The sequence below is a fragment of the Anarhichas minor genome, unplaced genomic scaffold, assembly GCF_050575085.1.
Source record: "Anarhichas minor isolate MPS153535 unplaced genomic scaffold, ASM5057508v1 ptg000035l, whole genome shotgun sequence".
Classification (NCBI taxonomy): Eukaryota; Metazoa; Chordata; class Actinopteri; order Perciformes; family Anarhichadidae; genus Anarhichas; species Anarhichas minor.
Window position 1 is genome coordinate 2,771,976 of NW_027466481.1, and position 20,873 is coordinate 2,792,848.

A 20,873-nucleotide genomic window follows, 5' to 3' on the forward strand; every position below is an offset into this window, starting at 1 on the left:
TCACAACCCTTCTGCATCACATCAAATGCAAACACACTGGACAAATTACAGAATGTATGAATGTCCCAGGATGTCATCCTAAAAGAGACAAGAAACAGAGGTGTTTCCGTCTCTCACAGAAACAGCACAAGGTCACAAGGAGACACAGAGCAGCTGTAAACAATCTTCTGCTGCTCGCTGATGGCTCTCAGATGAATATGAGTAAGAGGGGTTGTGCCCTGGGTCCACACGAGGCTTTATTAATAACACCTTCTGGTAAGAGTCATACCCACAATATATATCAGACTGTTGATGAAAAAAAAAAGGAAAACCATGTTTAGTCTATACTCAGGGAAAAGAACAATACAGTAATAAAAGTATGATTCTTGGGAAATACGTTTATTTGCTTTCTTTCCAGAGTTAGATGGGGAGGTTGATATCAGTCGGAGGGTTTTTAAATAGTGTATTGAAGTTACGATGTAGGAGGATGTTCTCCACACATAAAGGAACACTTCATCCTTCAGTTTATCACAAAAATTTGGAAAATTCAGGTAGTTTGACATTTTGGGAAAAATACGCTTATTTGCTTTCATGTCTGAAAGTATGAGTTAGATGAGAAGATTGATAATACTCTCTACTCTCTAAGCTACCGTGAGCAGGTGGTTATCTTCTACAAAGACACAAGATGGTGAAACTGCTGGCCTGGCTCTGTCCAAAGGTGACACCGAGCAGCACCTCCAGCTGCCGGCTAATTTAAGCTACTGATGATGTGATTACACTATTGCGGGGGAATCCATTCTGGAATAACGCATGAACGCAGCAGACTGGAAGCAGCTAAGCTAACTCAGCTAATTGTCTCCTGATTCCAGTTCTGTACTCTGTACACAAACAAATAACAATGATCTTCTTATCTAACTCTCGGAAAGAAAACTAATTTAATTATTCAAACTTTGCGATTGCAGTTTAAGTTGTTATTATAAAAATTATATTCACTCGAACATTTGGCACAATCTTTCAGTGTTTTATGTACAAAGAGCTAAGTGCTATAAAGAAATAACCAGTTCATCACAATAAAACAATTATCTGTATTAGACTTGGACAGTTCTCTGGTCGCGTTGCTGTAGGGCACACCGTGTGTAAAGTGCCACAACAAAGTCTTTGAATCTGCTGGAACCACATCTGAAGTCACACTGTCTGTCACTGAATTAGACTGTAGGCTACTCTTTAATGTGGGAGGACGAGCGGTGCTGTTACCTCGTTTAATTTATTGATTTAAATGAAGATATCGTGTTAAGAGAACTCCACACGGTATAAGGAACAAGAGCGCTGATTTCAAAGTCACACCGTATTAAGTTTAAGAGAACACGGCAGCAAGTGACTGTAATCAGCTGAACTGCAAAGTTAATGAAAACAAGGATACAACAAGGATATCTGGACACTTCAGAAGATTTATACGTTTGTGGTCACTAATTCCAATCTTCTGTTTAATCATCTGTTTTAACAATACTCAAATATGAGTAACTACTAGACTGAAAACAGAGTGTCTTTAAATGAGCAAAGGAAGACCTTGAGCAGATGTTTTCCTTCCCTGTTGCACATCTGGGGACCGTACTCCGTTTCGAGACCTTGTGGCCATGACAGCTCGCCAACAAAAATGAACATAGTTTAGCATGTCTGTGAGTACAAATCATAATGCTGCTAATCTCATCTTCTCTTTTCCTTTTTGAGTCTTTGAAGTGAAAGAATACTGAAGCAATTCCATTTGTTTCCACCTCAAATAGGATCTACTGTACTGGAAATTAGTTTTATGGATTCATTTTTATTTCTCCAAGTTGTATTGTAGTATTGAAGCAAAGTGCAGTACAGTAATTGAGTAAATGTACTTAGTTAATTTCCACCACCGACTTCTCAACAGCAAGAAAGCAGATATTAAACCCTTTGAGGCGTAGATCAGCTAGTTTCATGTCTTCTTATTCTTCTTCGGCAGATGAGAGAACTTTGTATCCGTTTCTCAGTGCAGTGAAGAGTCACATGTTTTGTGTTTTGCTCAAATACAAAAGAAGTTTGGTTTTGTGTGTTGGCTGGAATGTCTTGACAGGGGCCCATAAAGCCTCTGCCTGCTGGACACATTCACACACTCTGACAGACATAAACACAGTGATAATTACTAACCGAGCAGATGCAGCTGCACAGCTGCATCTGCTCTGCTGCAATCAATTATTTCTAATACATTTCAACATTTTATATACACTGCTACCAGTAAAGTACACAAACACACAAAGCCGACAATACGGTTACGTACACACATCTGGATTCCTGTTTATCCTTTGTCATCCATGTCCAGCTGGATAAAGCCAGCTCTTTCCTGGTGAAACTGAATACGTAATGCTCTCCAAGGTAATTAAGAAAGAGCATCGCAATGTCTGACGTAGCCTTTAATGAACAATCGTTTGTTTGAGACACATGAATCCAGGATGGACCTCCTGAGGGCCAGCTGGTTGTAGTTTAAGGCGACAAAGCATCTGTGCAACTTTGACCCTTGAGAGTTTTTCGCCCTGCTTGACATGTTGGGAGAGGGGTGTAATGCTCCAGAGGAGAGACCCACTTGAGGCAATCCCTGTTGTGAGGATCTCAGAAGGGTGGGAAACGTTACTCAGAACGCAGTTATTCTTTTGTTGAGTGAGTCAGCACATCATTTTTTGCCTTTAGTACCTACTAAATGAATAAAACATGTAAATCCAAGGCCTCATCTCCTAATTTGTCTTTCGATGCCGCAGTGTTTGTAGGTTTAAGATTAAATTCCCTTCGGTGGGAGACATTTTTCTCGCTCTAAACTTTTTGGAGTCACAGTAGCCGTGCATCAGTGGGCTATAAAAAAAAAAAAGTGCTGCATAGTGGCTTAACATGAAACCTTTGCACTTGCCATGACAGATTTAATCCAATATGTCTGACAGGCCTGCGTATGATGAGATATCCATGTGTATTCTTTGGCATGCATGACAGGATTTATAATTGAATTAATACCCTGCTCAAGAGTGTGTGTGTGTATTCAAAGGCCTGAGTTGAGGTGGGGGAATTGGCAGAGCATCCCACAGGGTCCCGCAGCGCTGTCAGAGTCAGGTTTCCTGTTTGAGCACCTCTACCTCACTTTCGCTCCAAAACCCGACTCACCGCAAAACCGAGGCGGTATATACGCACAGAGACTCGGTTATTCTCTATTCCGTTCATTCCCCACACAAGTCTCCCCCTCAGAGGCCTGAGACAACATCATGTAAAAGCACATATAGACGGCTGGCACTGCGCAACATTTTCTGTAGATTTTATTTTCCACATATGGTAAGTGAAATATGTGGAAGCCAACGAAGAATAACGTTCAGTATAATTTCCTAATGCCAACGTTAATTATTCTGGTCCCACTGCCGGCTTTGGTTTCATTTTTTAAGAAAGTGCTCCATCATCTGGAAGTAAAAGGAAGTGTCACAACACAAAGATGAATGTTTCCATATCAAAGTTTATTGCTGACATGCATGTAGAATTCTGATGACGTAGAAAAATATGGGTTTTTTTAATTTTTTTTTATACAAACGTGTTTTTCATCTGTACAATTACGCAGTTTTCCGTATCTAGATGCCCATGTCCGACCAAGCAGCTTACAACACATATCCCATTGGGTTTAAACCACACCGCGGTTCTTATCTTACAACTACTATCCTAAGTTTCCAGTTGAAACAGTCAGCAATACATCAGTTACATACTGCAGACATAGGACTTTAGAAGCAGAGTGAAAATCATCATAAAAACTGAAATTTGGAAAATTAATAACATTTTACTGCTTCAATTCAGGAGTTCATCTACTTTGCTTTGTAGAGTAAATTATCTGCACATTTTCAATCAGTTGCTCCGGCACACCGTGCGAGTTTAAAATCATGCAACAGTCACGTGTTTGACACAGAGTTGAACCTCACACTATGTCCATGCTTTTCAGTCCACGTTGCAGTCTACCAATACAACTCCGTCAAACAAAAACATTGAACGTGGTACAATCCACTAGCTAGAAAGTGAAAAACTTTTTTTGATTAGGGGCGGGGACAAAATAACATCTACATCAAGGGTCCATTGAACCTTTAGTTACTAATCTGTAGTTGGGCATCATGGAAGACTTGCGTAAAACACTTTCCACAGACAGATCAGCATTCAGCGATGGCTACGGTGTTCATGAAACACCCGTGTTTTCTGATGAACAACCTAAACTACTACAATACTGCTGTACACCCATGGAATTCACATTGAGGTGGGAGAGAGCCGACAGCTCTCTTTACATGTCATTTTAGCTTCTGGGTGTGGTGGTTGATGGCCAACGTGGCCCATAATGCACGGCAATCGGCATGTGTTGAAACAAGAGTTGGTGTCTCGCTGGGTGGAACTACATACAATATGACTGGCGCATTCATGATGGTACATATTTACATACTGACCAGAGAGTGCAGCCTCATGTGGGGATGTTTGGGGGAAATGATGGAGGGGAACCAAAAAAAAAAAAAAAAAAAAACAACACACAAACACCCTCCTATAAATCAAGATAATGTGCGAGTATCATTTTTGTTTTCTGTAAAAAAATATAACTATGCAAAGTCAGTCTTGTTATTAGTGTAGCTTAAGTTGACCACAGACTTAAAAATGGCAAGAAAAAAGATTGAGGAATCAAAAAAAACACAAGAATTAGATGCTACTCTTTCGTGAACGTGGCTGAAAAGGATCAAAATGAGAACCACTGTTGGAGTTAACAACACTGCTTAAAGCTGAGAGAGCAAAGAGGCTTAGGGCCCCCGTCACACTGGCATAAGTTGCGCCGAGTATTCGGGGGATGGGCGGTCTACACAAGAGAATAAATAAATCAACATGAAATCACAAGGAAAAAAAGAATAAGTAAAGACATTTGAAAATATTTCAGAGCCTATGTTCATGCAATCAGTTATAAATAGGAAGAAGTCTAGATAGCCTAAAGCAGGTACCAATACGCAAAAGGCAAGTTACAATGTACAGATGCCTAACAGTCACTGGTTGGTAGCTTTGCCATGGTTTGAAGAAACCCCTTGGATAAAAGACAAGAATGCATCAATAGCCAAGAAGCCCCAAGAACTAAACTTAAAATCAGAGTCTGCATTTTCATTTCTCTATGAAATATTACAGTATCAATTACCGGCCACCACCTGGTCTCTCTGTATAGAGAGCCCACGTGGTGAGATAATACAAGCATGTACAAGTTGAGCTGGAGAGAAGGCTTGAGAAATGGCAATAGAATGTGAAAGGTGTCCATCTTAAAAAGAGAGCATTCATGGCAATCGGTAAAACATTCAGTCAAGCCCCGTCTCAGCAAAGCCTGCTCTGGTTTTCACAGTGTCTGCCACCGAGGCAGGCCAGATAACAGAACGCGATGATTGGAGGTTAGCTTAAAAAGGGTCTGTGCCTGTGAGAGGTGAACAGCTCCACAGCTCCACAGCCTCAAAGCATAGTGTGACAGTTCACATTCATACTGAAGAAAAAACAAAAAACACTTCTCATTATCTTTCTTGATAAAGAGAAACTGGGAAGTTGGAATACCTGGAAGCCATTTGATTCTGAATGAGGCTGTGGGTACCAGTTTCCTTGGCTAAGAGTTACTTTAAGACATGATTTTTGGCAATAGAAACATGACAGTGCTTAGATCTCCACTATAATGGCACAGAGGAAGCATTACCATCAATATGCCTTGGCAGGGAGGATCCAACAGGGTTTCCCATTCAGTTATTGGCATCGTGACTTCCAGGTACCTCACACTAGCTGCCTAGATGCTAAAATAGATTTCCACAGGGATGAGCAAAAGCAGGAGACCAAATATCAAAAGGATGCATGGACACATTCTTTGATATTCATTATCTTCAATCCAAAAAGGTAGGGATGAAATGCTACTTATTAAGGTTAATATGATAAAAAGCTTATTCAGATTTTCTTTGAAACCACTGAAAAAAAGGTTTCAAAGCATTATCACTCAGACAGAAAACATTAATGCTTTATGTCACTGGTGGCATCAAGACTCCATTGTTACAATCCCTTGTCTCAGAACAGTGAGCATGGTTTACCAACAGACAAGAGAGACAGAGAGGTAGATTGATTTGAAGTCAGAGTTACAGACGGGGACCAGTCTCGATCATTTTCGGTACAGTAAACAATAGAGAGGCAGAGGAACGAGTGAGAGGAGGAGGAGGGTGGAATGGAGGTATAGAGAAGTGACATCTGTGATCAGGCGATCTGACTTGAGGCAATACCATTAACCACTAGGAAGAGGGGGGGTTGCTACATGATTCTGGCCCTGTGTTGCTCAGGTGATCCAGAGTTGGGGGGGGGGAGTGTTACAGTAGGGAGATCTCAAAGGAGGAGGAGGGATATGGGGTTTAACGTCTCTTCAACACTGCAGGCGGAGCCTTGTGTTAGCCCCACGTGGGACGGTGCCTTCGGGTTGGTTGCACAGTGAGATCTGACTGTGGGTGACCTGAGGGCAAAGGAACCTTTGGTTCAGATCTTCCTCCTGGCCATTCCATGCTTCGCTGGAGGCTTCAGATTCGAGGAGTGAAGTTTGAAATTGGCAGTTTGTTCTGGCACCCAACTCACACACCTGCTCCACCTAGCTTGCACAAAAGCCCACCTACGAATGGGGGCTGCCTGTTCCCTGGTTCGGGCTGGGCCTCCTGTATGCAAGTTCAGTTTTGGGGGGGCTTAGGGGGGTGTGGGAGGGGCTGCCATGGGTGGTTTGGGGGACTACTTCCGGAGGAAACGTTGTGCCAGGATGGCAGCATCCAGCGGGCTGACAGGCTGTGCGTCGTGGCCCAGACGCCTTACAGGTGGGATGCTGCCAAACTGGCGCTTGGTGAGAAAGCTCTTGGCCTCGTGGATAGTGTTCTTCTCTTCAGCCAGCAGCAGCTGCTGGCGCATGTAGTTCTCAAACTCGTACTGTGAAGACTCTTCTATCACCTTGGCCTGAGGGAAGAAAATGTAGTCTGTTCACTGTGCTGCAACAGCTGAGCTGACTGAAATAAAACATGTTCTCTAAGTTTATCGAGGAAGAAATGCAGATTTGAAAACTATAGAAATACATAATTGCATCCAAGTAGTGCTATTTCTTGAGTAGCTGTATTTTAGCTGATCTGGACATATCCAACAGGCTCCATATTCAGATCTGTCATGTCATATTTTTCCTAAAATGTACCTCCTGCAGAAGTTCTGGGTGATTGATCTGATCGTCAATATCCGGCACCACCTGCAGAGGGCCACTCAACGATGAAACCGACTGCCTGTTATTAGGAAAACACACCAAAGATGATGATTAACACCAGTGATCTTGTCATTCTGATATGTGCTGACAAAATAAAATCACAAACGTGAAGCCAGTGGATATCTTCACAAACTCATGGCAAGCTGGCAGTCGACGTTTCACACAAAGTCATGACAATCATTTCTTCAACAATAAATCATGACTTGACGATATCTTTCAAACATCCAGCAGGGGGAGCAATTACCATGAGGCAATGATGCCACTGAGAGACTCCAGCACCTCTCCTGCAGTCAGCCTCTGCTGAGGGTCCAACACCAGCAGCTTTCGGATCAGGCACACCGTGTTCTCCGACACACGGCCGTCCCTGTGAGGAGGTGAAGGAGGACAGAAAGTCACATATTAATAAATGTGACTATTTGGAAGAATATACTGTCATTTCTTCAGGTCCAAACTGAACATGAAAATGTGGCAAATTCTCAGCAAATGTTCTGCAGATAACATCTTAATCACGGATGAAGTATGCAAAACTATTTGGTAAAACCTCTAAAAAATACTCACTCTGGGATGGAGTACTCGGCCGCCTTGATCTTGCGGAAGAGCTCTTGAGGTATGCTGTCATAAAAGGGGAACTGGCCGTACAGCATGGTGAACAGGACCACGCCAAGAGCCCACATGTCACTGGGTTTACCGCGGTACGGCCGACCTGGAGACAGGAAGGACAGGGGATCTGGATCAGTGTCTGACATCAACAGATGGCATTTGATATGGTGACAGCAACAAAACAAAAAAAGAAGATTCAAATCAACATTTTTTTAGACTGTGACTCAGGGGTGATCAACCCTTTCAGTTAAATTCCTGTCATGTCACCGGGTCTAATGATTAACGACATGAGTAAACAAACAGAAGCTACGACTCCATATCCATATTTCATAGAAATGTCCAGCCCACCACTGACTTTTGACATGAGAGCTAGGAACTGTTTTTATCATCAACACTGAACGTTGAAACCAGCCCTGGACCGGCGGCGAATAAACTGGAGCCGTTGAAGGTGGAGCATCATGGCTGTGCATGACCATAGGCAGTGTTGTTAGCGCCTGGCAGGCAGTAGCAGCAGGCAATTATGTTAAAGCTTGTCTGTCTCACACACACACACACACACACACACACACACACACAGAGGGGGATGGGAGGGGAAGAGGGTAGATGGGAGTAGTTTCCCTCCAGTGAGTCATCAGTGCGTGAGTCACTGAAGCTCTGTTTAATTGTGTGCCTGTCACGTTATGCTGATATACAGGCCCGGGTTTCATCTAGTTTCTGAGTTGGTTGAAATACATTCTTCTCGATCTTGTGCAGGGCTACGTTCTGGATATGGCATTGCGGTCAACCGTGGAAGTGCCTGAGGCCTAAGCATCAACCGGATTGGTGCGTGGCGCTCAGGTCTGCACGTTCACTGTGACAAATGAGCATTGTGAAGCGAAACAATGGATTTCTGCTTTTTTTCCCCCCTAAAGACAAAGAAGATGTTTCACACAAAGTGGAAAGTAGCTTCCTCTGCAGACACATACCATGAGAAAATGCAACATCACCATGATAACACAAACAAAGACAAAAACAAAGAAGCCGTTTCTAGCTACATCTGAAATTGCAACATAAACCCTTTCTTGTTGCCCAATAACCAGAAAATCAAACACAAGACAGCCTGCTTAACGTTACACAACGCTCATTAAAAAGAACCCCAGGATCCCTTCTGGACCCGGATCCACAAGGGTCACTCTTCTAACCAGAACCAGGTCTGGCATTTTGTATACATATATATTGTACATTAGACACTTGTTTTTCACTTGCAGTTAATACGCTTCACAACTCTATTTCACATCCTTAAAGTGGACGCGGCAAATCAGGGGCGAGTGAGGAAGGTTTTCACACCTGTGTGTGCACACATGATCAGTTGCTGCAAAAACAGGTGTGACTGTCGGTTTTTGAAAGTGACAAAAACTGGGTGATGCTGACCGGTTTTCAACACTGTTACGGTCTGAAAGGCCCCATGTACGATGCATAAACTGTCCTATAAAAAGAACACGCTTGTTTTTTCACTCACCACTTAATACATCAGGGCTGATGTAGGCCGGACTTCCTCTCTGGTCTTTCAGCAGGTCGTCCTCGCTCACCAGGTGCTTTCCCAGGCAGAAGTTGGTGATGGTGATTCGGTGAGTCCTGTGAGCACACACACACACACACACACACAAAAACACCCGATTAATAACTTTTATTAGTTCTGATTTGTAATCAAATAATGACTGGAATATTCCCACTGCTGATGAACACACACACACACACACACACACACACACACACACACACACACACCTCTTTAACTTGATCAAACCATGGCAAAACACTGTTACTCATCACAACAAATGTAAGTTTAGAATGTGGGACACTGCACTCATGGCTCAAAGCGTGAAGTGAACACAGGCTGACAGAGATGAGAAGAACTTGCGAGCATGCCTTGTTTTAATAATCTCACGGTTCACCGGGCCTTAAAAATACATTAGTATCTCATGATTGCCAAATGCAAAACAGTGTGCACACTCAGTCTACAGGAAGAAAGCCTCCCATCTTCCTGGGTTATCATTGCAGTTAAGATACAAGTTGTCACAAGATTCTTCATATCAGATTCTGACCAGCATTATAAACTGGCAGAGGGTCTCCATGTCCACACAATGTTCACACAACTGAAAGTGTTCCTCTATTCCTCTATAGCAGCTGTTATATTCTCCATGCATGTTTATCCCCAGGTCTTGATCTTTAGTAGTTTCAATACAAAATGCAGAGCATATCTGTTGCCTCCACACGGCTCTCAACATGGCGACGTCCAAGTCAGCGGCTCGCGGCCATGGATGTTTAAAGTGAACTGAATACAGAGTTGAAGGTGCCGCCATTCATTCCTTTGAAAAGAGCTTTTTTTTTTGCTTCATGCACCACTGAGTAACATTCAAAGTATAAAATTCAGATTAAATTACCCGGATCTTCCGGCAACATTCCGCATCTATGGGCCCATAGAGCAAGGTCACGACTATTCTTTCAGGTGGTCTACATCAAGTTTAATATCATCACCACCACAGTCTTACATGATGGTCTACATCAGGCCTGAGACATAAAGATAAAAGCCATGCCAGACACACGTCACAGTCGGAGAAGACCCAGGGATGTTACAAGCGATGTTTGATTAATTTGGTTTCTGTTGAAACAACGTGGCACTACAAGACCTTTCTCTGAGTCATTAAGGTCAACTGAGTTTGCTCGTGGTGGAGTGAACCCAACAGTATTAAAGACGAGGCACTATGAACGGTTCCATATCACCGTGTTCTTTCAGCAGAGAAAGAAAATAAAAAGCTACACTTTGACAAACATATGAGTCAACTTTGTGGCTTGGGATAATTGTTCCGATGACTAAGGCCTGCATGGCGATGGGTTGCCAAACGAGTATATGAAGCTCACGAAGATTTCAAATATGTACAGATACGCAAAACTTCAAGTGCACCCACACGATCACTCCCATGGTGAACACACACACGAAAAACACACTCGAAAGCAAATGAGTGCAGACAAAAAGCAGCCAGGGTCTAGAGCCCGGGTCCTCTCTCGATCATGCTCCTCACCCACATCCGCTTTCTAAAAAGCCTGAGGTCAACAGCTTCCCCTATTCTCTCCTACTTTCACACCCTGCTCCATCACACACACACACTCACTGTTCCTATTACAGCATCTGGAGCCAATTCCTGTCAAACACTATTTTCAACCAAATGCTCCAATCTCAATTTCCCCTTAGAACATGTGGTTCAAATCATTTCCAGCTACTTATATGATCCGAGCCTTGAGCAGCCTTTGTGATCCAAATCTCTAGAACCATACAGTGGCCTTGTGATCTGCACGGGGATGGGCCAGAGCAGAGTGCAACGCTTCAAGGACCCTCGGCATAAAAGCTTCCTTCATAGAGGAGTCTGTTCTTTTGTCCGTCTGCATCACGACCCGAGCTTCTATTCTTGCACCGGAGATTGGGTAAATTAAATTGCATGTTTGCCTCGTGAGGCAAGGGTCCCCGAGGACCGAAGAGAGACCACACCATCTCTGCATCCTGTTCATGTGATCCCGGGTAAGTCGGGAAACCAGAAACCTAAACAGCCCCCATGATTTATCCTCCATAGCCGCAACATTTTGCTGAAAATACAACTGCTGACGAGAAAAGGAGGTCAAAGGCAGGGCAACTTCTACACATCATTTGGTCAGAACAGTGATTTGGAGGGTTCTAGAAGTACCCAAACTTTACACAAGCAATTCTTTTACTCACATTTTTTAAAGTTGGTGTTATTGAATTATGGCTACTGCTTGTCTAGTATCATTGCATGTTTCAAAAACAGTAATATAACTCAGACAATGCAGCACATATGGTGAACTGTCACAGACTGTCTGGAAGAGATAAAAACAAGACAAAAACAGACAGAACACCGTGCTGTGGTGCATCTCCATCGATGGAAGTCAACACAGCTCTGACATACAACAACCCTGCAGATTCATTTATGACATCCTGCTTTCATAACAGCTGGCTCTGCAAGAGGAAATCACATCATTCATGCAGAAACTGCTGAGCTTGTCGGTGGCATCGGTGCATTTCCCGGAGTGACGACAAGCAGCGGGGGAGGACGGGGGATTTTTAGGAGCGGCCCGCGTCTAAAATTGGCCCACGTCCTTCCCATACGGAGAGTACATTCACACACATCCAGGGTGGAGTGACAAGAGGAAACATGCAAGCAAAGCAAAGTATGATGCACAAAGCAGGCGGGAAAGGGAATATGACGACAATAAAAGCAGGAAAGGGATTGGGGCGTAAAAGAAAAATAGAAGAAAAGCAGAGTAGAGGGTAAATAAATGATGACTGTGTCCACGTGTGTGTGTGTGTGTGTGTGTGTGAGTGAGTGAGTGAGTGAGTGAGTCAGCTCGGAGCTATGGGGCCTTTGGCAGGACTCTCCTTTGTCTTCAGCTCGGACGGAGTGTTCCGTTCGTATGCTCCTCTCCCCACCACCCCTCTCCCCTGGACAAAACACTCCTGTTTCATCACCACCACCACCACCACCACCACTACTACTACTACTACTACTCCTCCTCCTCCTCCTCCTGCTACTGGTGGTGGAGGAGGAGGACACAACAGGCTCTGACCTGAGATGTGTCATGTGGTAAAAAGATAAGCCGCGAACGTGTCCTCTCAATGCATGTACTCATACTGACAGATAATGCATGAGAAGTGACTAAGTACAGTGTGAGGCAACTCCATGACTACGCTCACTGGTGCGTGATGCGAGCATGCTCTATGTTTGAATGCAAAAGGTATGTGCAGCAAGCGGAGAGAGAAATGAAAAAGGTCGGCTTTGTGGGATGGTTGTCAGTCTTCAAGAAAGTGCGTGCAGACCTCTGCTGTTTGGAGGCAACCATCCACAGGTTCAATGCAAAAATCTAGCTGAATCATCTAAACCTGCACAAATGCACAAAGTACCAGATAGCAGAAGTCACACTGTGAAAGTGGCGGTTACCCCTGAATACAAACATCTCTCTTAACACTCTGTGCAGAGGAGTTTTCCATTCTGCATGGGCCTATCTGAACTGAGGTGCACTCACTGTCCTGTGTGCTGAACAACACAGCTCGGTCTTCCACTGGGAACAAAGCAGTGGCTTATTCTTTGCTCTGTTTTGCACCAGAGTCCGGTTCACCCTCCGCTTCCAACAATCCAACCGCGGAGAGTAAATCAACAGCCTTTGCTCGACACACAGACACGAGAGCAAGGCTTTGGGTTCCTATCACTGATCTCAGTCTTAGTCTGAGAATGTGACCCCTGCTTGGATTTGAAGCCAAACGTACACTGGATACAGGCTGCTGGGGGCCACTCACACCCGTGAGCTGAGACAGAAGGACTTACTGGCAGGCTAATACAACTGACCTGGTATAATGGGAGAGGTTAGTGGCCAGCTAACTGATTGGACAAGTTCGAATGACGGGACGAGTTTCATCTTACCGTTTGTTCAGCACCATGTTTCCCAGCTTGAGGTCTCTGTGTACAATGTTTTTCTGCACGGAGGAAAGAAAGAGAAGAGAGTTTGCTTAGATTGTGCTTCGTGAATCATTGGTATCAAAACAATCTGCTTGTTTTTGAGAGTGGCACACGAACATGGGCGATGAGTAATCAGAAGGTAAAATGTGAACTAAAATGTGAATAACAAAGTGATGATGTCATTTTCTGGCACGCGCGCCGGTTTCACTACAGCAAGTATAAAATAACTTTAAGCCTCACCTACTTGCCCGGGGCAAGTAAAACGACACGTTGGGCTAGTAAATTTGCCGTATCGCACAACTAGTTAAAAAAAAAAAAAAAAAAAAAAAATGAATTACACACGATGATGATGGAAGTAGCTACGGAGTGAATTCTCCTGGAAACAGGAGTTTAGTCGGTTGAAATAGAGGACGAAGTCTTTGTTAAATAACCAAAAACATTAACGAGCCCTGCAAGTGCATCTTTTCTTGGAGTAGTTGCACAAATTCTATCGTAGACTCACCTTATGAAGGGCGTCCACCACACGCACCACATCGTAGAAAATAATGATGGCTTCGCGCTCGCTTAGTCTCTTCTCCTTTATAACGTAATGCTGGAGGTTTATTAGATCTGCCGTCTTGTCGCTGAAGTCATGAGCACACAGGCAGTCAAGCACGAGACAGATCCGCTTCTTCATCTTGCGCACCTTGTTGGCCTCCATGTCCTCCACTATTTCGTAGGCGCGATCCTGGAGGGGGGGGGGAAACAACAAAGAGAAGCGTGAGCAGCTATCTTCAGGAAGGGGCTTACTTCGTAAGTTGTTGATGCATTTTAGAGGCACTTTCCAACAGTGTCCAATCAATAAAGGTTGAGGCATTCATGAACGCATCAAACTGAATGGATTCCTGTACGATGCCAGCTGAGCGAGCTGATTCATTCAGCTTAGAAGGACATAGATTCACGCAGAGTAGGACATCAATCACCAGCCTGCATGCAGCCAATGAATAAGACACGTCCACCCCGATGCATCGGTTGGTGGAGGATGAATAACAGAGCTCATTCCTCGAATTCCAACTCCAGCCCCAAATAGCAGTCGCCACTTCTTATTGATAGCTGTATCAGGTTGTCAATTGCAGTAAGCACCTCTGAAAAAGTGTACATTATGAACTGGTTCTCTCACAGCGGAGATGCACTATAATAACCAATATCGATATCGCAGGCCTAAATGAATCAGAGTGCACGGCTCAATGCTGCTATTCTGAGAACACAGGCAGAGTGGAACCGACCGATGAGAAAGGGAGACAAAGATGAAAAACAGAGAGAGAAAGAAGGAGACAGAGGGGGAGAGACAGAGAGAGAGAGAGAGAGAGAGAGAGAGAGAGAGAGAGAGAGAGAGAGAGGGGGGAGAGAGATGACATTGAGGAGGCAGATGGAACAATAACAAAGTTAAAGGAGGCAGACGGGAATACAGGTGAGGGGGGGGGGGGTCCTTATGAATGGATGGAGCTGTGGATAGATAATGGCTACAGATAAATATGGCTTTTAAATGGTGCTCCCACTTCTCCCTTGAAACAACCCTGATAAGCAAAACACAAGCAGCTGGCCGGACTAATGACAAGCTCACCGCTGCCATTACGGGGCTGATGAGAGCACGGCGTTACTTACACGGTGACGCCACATTCTGAACTCAATACAAAGTTACAGACACGTTTCCATGGTAATGTTGGTGTATTTAGCTTTTGCAATTATACAGGAAACGCGCCCACACACAGTGCTGAGTAATGCACCATAAACTAAAAGACATTTGTCCATGATATTAATTATTTGACTTATGATATACTATGCACCAGTCTACAGAAATGCAACCTAATTGCCGAATGTGTGCAGGTGTCTGTCTACCTGAAAGAGGCCGTGGTGGTGGACCACGCCATCCTGGTTGTGCAGCAGAGAGAGGAGGGAGTACTCTGTGTGCAGCAGCATCTTCCCCTGCCTCTCCTCCTGAGTCTCCCCTGCAGAGTCCACTCGCTCCTCCAGCGTAAGGATCTGCAGTAAACACACGTGAGGACAGAGCAAACATTAGGTCACAAGACAAGAGCTCATACATCCGTGCAGTGGAGATGGTATAAGAGGTTTGCAGCTTTAAAACAGTGGCTCATAGATAAAGCAAAAAAGCTGTGCAGCAGACAGGGAGGCTCTGTAGTCACGGGTATGAGGGGAGGGTCACGCGCTGACTCACTACACGGTCGTGGGGGTTAAAAGTCGACATTCCAGGTGGGGCGCTACCTTCCTCCCTTCCATACCCCCCCCCCCCCCTATAGCCCCCTCCCGTGTGTAACAGACATTGGATAGCCCCAATAAACAGATCGCCCAGCTGAGATTTTGTTGTTTGCACCAGACGGAAACAGGGGGCCATAAAATGAACACCAACGAAGGAAGGTCAAAGGTTCAGATGTCTACTGAGACATCATAGCTTTGTTTCGAATTACATTTTTATTGAAGCATGTGCTTAACTCGCCGAGTTTGTGAGAAAGAGAACCCCCCCAAGAACAACTTACTTTGAGCTGATAGAAGTCATCGGTGCCGTCCTTTCTGGCCAGACATTGCACTATGCTGGGCACGGGTGAGTTGCCCAGGCGAGGCCCTGCAGGGATAAGAAAAGAAACAGCTGCATGACCAAAAGGCAGGCTACAGGCCGGAGTGTGTGCTCCCACTGCAACTCATTAAAGGCCGCATGTGCACGTACCCATTAACACCCCTAGTGTAATGTTTTCTTTGGCACTCTGCATTGCAAATAGCGGAGGGGTCGTGTAGTAGAGAACAGAGAAGTTTGAGAGAAAGGCAGAGACACATTTTCCCAGAGGGAGGGAATAAGCTTGCTCCAACACAGACTGGGACCTTTCTGGCCGATGTCAGAGGGGGGGGGGGGGGAGGGGGGGATCAGCGAAATTCTTCACATTCTTGTCTTAGGCGTGCGTATACACAGGGACACCCCACGACTCACTTTGCATTCCATATCCATACTTTTGAGGCTCGGGGAAAAAATTAAATAAAAAATGGTTGCTCCCTCACCAAGGATGAAGGGCCCGGCTCTCTTGGCGTTACTGCCGGATATCCCGGGACATTGAAGCTTGCTGGCCCTGCCTGATGTATCTCCAGCCCCCCTCTCCGACGAGCGCCGCTTGGACATACTGGAGCTGCACAGGGGAATAAATCTGATTAGTACACAGGATGAAGACAGTCAAGTTAAACGGTAAGAGCATCCACGTGACCGCATGGACAAAACTCTGAACCGATGACGAAATAGCAGCAGCAATCTGTAACCAAGCAATGGCTTTATAAACGGTCTGTTTAGAAAGAAAGACTATACCCAGAGCTGCAGCAGTAGTACTACAGAATGCACTTATTAGTGAATAGAGGAGAGAGGTAAACTTCAGGGCAGCTCCTCCCAGCCTATTTTAAATATCCCTCCCACACATTTACCGACATCTCAGTGTGAATGTGAGGCCATTACGGTTCCATTCAGAATGATGGCTGCTGGCGTCAAGGGCGACACCTCAGATTCAATCTCCCCAACAGGCAATGCGCATGTGCCACAATCTGCAATTTAAATGCATTACACTGGCACACAATTATTTTTTTTTAAAACACATTTTGAATTTGAGTCTCAGCACTGAAACATATATCCTTCTCAAGCATTTCCTGCTGCAGTGGACTTGGGTTTAGAAAATTTTTTTTTAAAAATCCTTCCGCTCTCAATCTGCGTGTTTTATCTCAAAATCTGTACAGCCGGCTTATCTGGCATACCTTCATCTGAAAGGACATGCGTGTTCGAACAAGGCCGAAACAAAACAGAAAAAAAGCCAAGCCCTTACGACATGATAAAGAAATAGATTCACATGCCAGAGGGACCGGTGACACAGTGTGACACATCATCATTACACAAACTACTTTAACTGCCAAAGCAGATCTACCTCCCAGAATTCAGAGAGCAAGAGGTATGCCTTGTTTACTGACTGGAGTTCCTATGTGATAAAACCCCATCTGTTTCCCGTAACAGGGAAGTAGTGCCTTGGACCGAGAGGAATGATTCACCCCGCTGTCGTCCTCACTTTCCATTGGACAGAAATGCTTTACCGACCAGGTGATGACACCAATGATTGTAAGACAAATGTACCAACAAGCCTCTGACATGTGCCACATCAAGTGAAAAAAAAGAATCACCTCATAGAAGTTACGTCTACAAGACAGGCAACACAAAGTGACATATCTGAAGTAAAAATGTCACGAACTGATAGCAGCGGTGTGCATATTTTAGCCAACTTAACAAGAGAGGTGATTCAGACTAATAACATCCAAAATATCTCAAACTGCAAACCAGACAGTGAATGGAGAGCTGACAAAGCCCAAAACTACTTCAGGATATGAAACCAGTCTTGCAAATGGAACAAACTTAGAGAAATGTAATATTCTTAATGAATTAGGCCCTCTTCCTGTTTCAAAACTAATCGTGCACCACTCGCCAGTTGGCGTTTTTGGGCAGAGAGGAGGCAGGACAGTTGGCAGTCAGTATGGGCTGGTATGAATTCTCACTTCCATGAGGCTTTTTGTGATCCCAGACATCAGACAGTGTCATCGTCATGTCTCTCGCCCATCTGTCTCCATCTCCACTAGTCATCACCCACTGAGTCTGATGAGCTGAGGTTTTCTGACGGCATTTATGGCACAAGCCAGGGTGACACCGTCACCCTGCCAAAAGTAAGAGAGCATCTCACTCTAGAGCATGCAAGGCGAAGCAATGGATAATCAACTACTGCAATTCATGAGGCTCCTGAAAAAAAAAAAAAAAAAGAAAAAAAAAAAAAGGTTGGCAGAATTCAAAATGTACTGCTCCCATTGCTGCCAGATTAATATTAAATTGTTGGTTGAGTGCTAGAAAGGCTGATAGATTGAGTAAAATAAGCAGACAGAGCCCAAACTAGAAAAACATACGAATCCATGCACCTGAAAACACACTAATCAGACTCTACGCATGCACAACACACTGCAAATGGTCCCATGGCCATTCATCTACCTACCAAACACCAGCTGTATTGTGGAGCCAACCCCAGACACATCTAAAAAGCAAAAGGTCAATGCTACCAACTAATGCACACTGACCTAAATGACATCAGCGCAATGACAGCACACAGCTATCCTTTCCCGACACTGCTGTGCCTCTCTGCACAGCCAGTGATCTGGCAAGCAAGGCTGCCTCTGCCTCTGACTGTACCAGAGGGAGGACAAGAACAGATACAGCCTCTGAATCATATCACACAACAAAAAAAAAGAGGAGAGACAGGCTGCCGGTGCCCACGAGAAAAGTGGGCTCCTTAAAATAGTATCTGAACAAAACAACCACGTAGGTGTCTCAGGATCCACCCACCCAGACTCCGGGACACTTGTCTGGGTGGGTGGAAAAAAAAAAAAAAAATCAAGATAGTATCAGGATGGACAAAAGACAGCATAAGGACACTACAGCAGGTGGTAAATATACAAGTCCATAACCAAATCTGGAGCGATCATGAAGCCAGAGAGATAGTATGACCCGAAATTAATGAATCCACAAATAGATCAAACAGGACGAAGAAGTAAGGCAACCCGGAGGTCACACATGCTTCAATCCTGCTGCTTTGAATGACATTTCAATCATTCATGTCAGCTCTGACACACGTCCACCGCTATCAAGCCTATAACCCTGACTGCAGTTGTTGACTACATTATTGCAATAACAGCGTCCTTGAATGCACAACACGTCTGCGTGTACGCGAGGTCGCATTACAAATGACAAGACGGAATATAATTACAAATGCACACACACACACGCAGACTGTCACGCGTTGATTGGTGCCATTTTGCGACCACACGGTCTGGACACCGTTCAGTTCTGGAGTACACGAAACTAGTATAAACGCTGACGTTATGCCTCACAACTTGCGCAAAAACCACTCCACAGGCAGCCAACAACTCCTGTAACCAGGTGCTAACGTGTTTTTGCCCGCAACAATTAACGTTACTATTTGACCACCTAGAGAAGCCACGCAAACTAAACCAGCAATTTACACGGTGTGCGATAGTGTCACCGGGTAGGCAACGTCTGGCACGAAGTAGTTACTTACGCGAACACAAAACATACATATTAACAATGAATATGTAGCTTTGTTGTCGTACTAAGTCTGCACATACCGACTTAGTACGACAACAAAGCTGGCTGATTTATTCGGCTAAAGACGCTGCCCGAGCTCCAGGCACACCGGCCACACAAAGGGGCACACAACACAACAAGGAGTTGGGCTTTCGTAGCAAACTACACAGTGTTAGCTAGTGTTTACGGCTACTTACGCACGAAACGTTATTCGTATGTTGCCTCCGGTGTTACTATCACGACTGCAGGCGAGCGACGTTTGCTAAAGCCAAGCCTGGAGGCAACACAGCAGCCGGGAGGCCATTTAAACACAGTAAGGTAACGTTACAGCTGGCTAGCTCTGCCAGAAAGCTAGATAGCAATGCATTTTACCACCTCGCTTACCTCGAGCCGAAACCGCCGGGTAAAGTCTGCGTTGTCCGCTTACAACATGGATGTTTCTTGGGGTAAACGCTGCGGTGGATACGCGGAGCTTCTCGCTGAAACAGGCGAGACCACAAGAGGGTTGTTTTGCCTCTGTTACTGAAATGAGCAATTAAGGAAAAGCCTCTTGCTCTTCGCTGATCGCATCTTTCCACAGCGACAGCACCACCTGACAACGGAAATGACGCACACACTTATTTGATTGACAGCTGCGATCGACCAATGCAAACACCTGTCTGTTTTTTTTTTCTTTCTCTCTCTCTCTCCTGGACAATGGTTGCGCACCGATGATGACATTTTTTTGCATAATACAAGTTGCAAAACCAAAGACATTACATCATAGTTGTTTTTACGGGAAATGTTTGGTACATTAAAATAAAGTTTGTTGCACTATGAAGCAACACCACTTTCAGACATTACCATAGTTATTTATTGTGTCATGCAAATAAATTCCAAGCAAAGCACACATATCCTTGTAGCGGTGAGTTATTTGTCAGACAGAACATAACTTCTAACAGCTGAGCATTTAGATGATCTATAAATACAATCTGCAAAAAAAAAAAAACACAGGTTAACATGTTTGCTTCATAGAAGGCTCTCCACTGACACATATTGCACTTAATTCACTTCAACCATATGACTTAGTGAAAGTTGAATAAGTAAGTTACTCATAGATTTTCTGTATTATGCCATCTTTGTGTAGAAATTGCAATGAAACAGGATATCATTACTAATACACTCACCAATTCAGCTCATGAAAAGGAACATTTGTGCTCATTTACTCAGCAAACATTTGAATGACAGTGACATTTAGTAAAGCCCACCCATGTTCCCTATTTAGACTCCACTGTTAACCTTGAATTCCACCCACAGCTACCAGTTTCATTCCGGTGGGCAG

At 44.4% G+C, this 20,873-nt stretch overlaps 1 protein-coding gene across 2 annotated transcripts; it reads right to left on the reverse strand.

The window, feature by feature from the left end:
• Window positions 1-6,363: 6,363 nt before the first annotated feature.
• On the reverse strand, window positions 6,364-20,296 carry stk40 (serine/threonine kinase 40). 2 transcript variants are annotated; one of them, XM_076106716.1, is made up of 12 exons: window positions 19,937-20,296; window positions 17,962-18,199; window positions 16,441-16,565; window positions 15,927-16,012; window positions 15,271-15,414; window positions 13,895-14,119; window positions 13,357-13,409; window positions 9,387-9,502; window positions 7,847-7,991; window positions 7,533-7,652; window positions 7,223-7,307; window positions 6,364-6,993 (listed from the first exon to the last, which is right to left on the reverse strand). In XM_076106716.1, the coding sequence occupies exons 3-12, from the start codon at window positions 16,556-16,558 to the stop codon at window positions 6,775-6,777; spliced, it is 1,311 nt and encodes a 436-aa protein (XP_075962831.1). In that variant the 5' UTR covers window positions 16,559-16,565; window positions 17,962-18,199; window positions 19,937-20,296; the 3' UTR covers window positions 6,364-6,774. The 2 variants fall into 2 exon arrangements, with proteins under 2 accessions (XP_075962831.1, XP_075962830.1); XM_076106715.1 differs by lacking the exon at window positions 17,962-18,199 and having other exon boundaries at window positions 19,937-20,286.
• Between the last annotated feature and the right edge of the window lie 577 nt (window positions 20,297-20,873).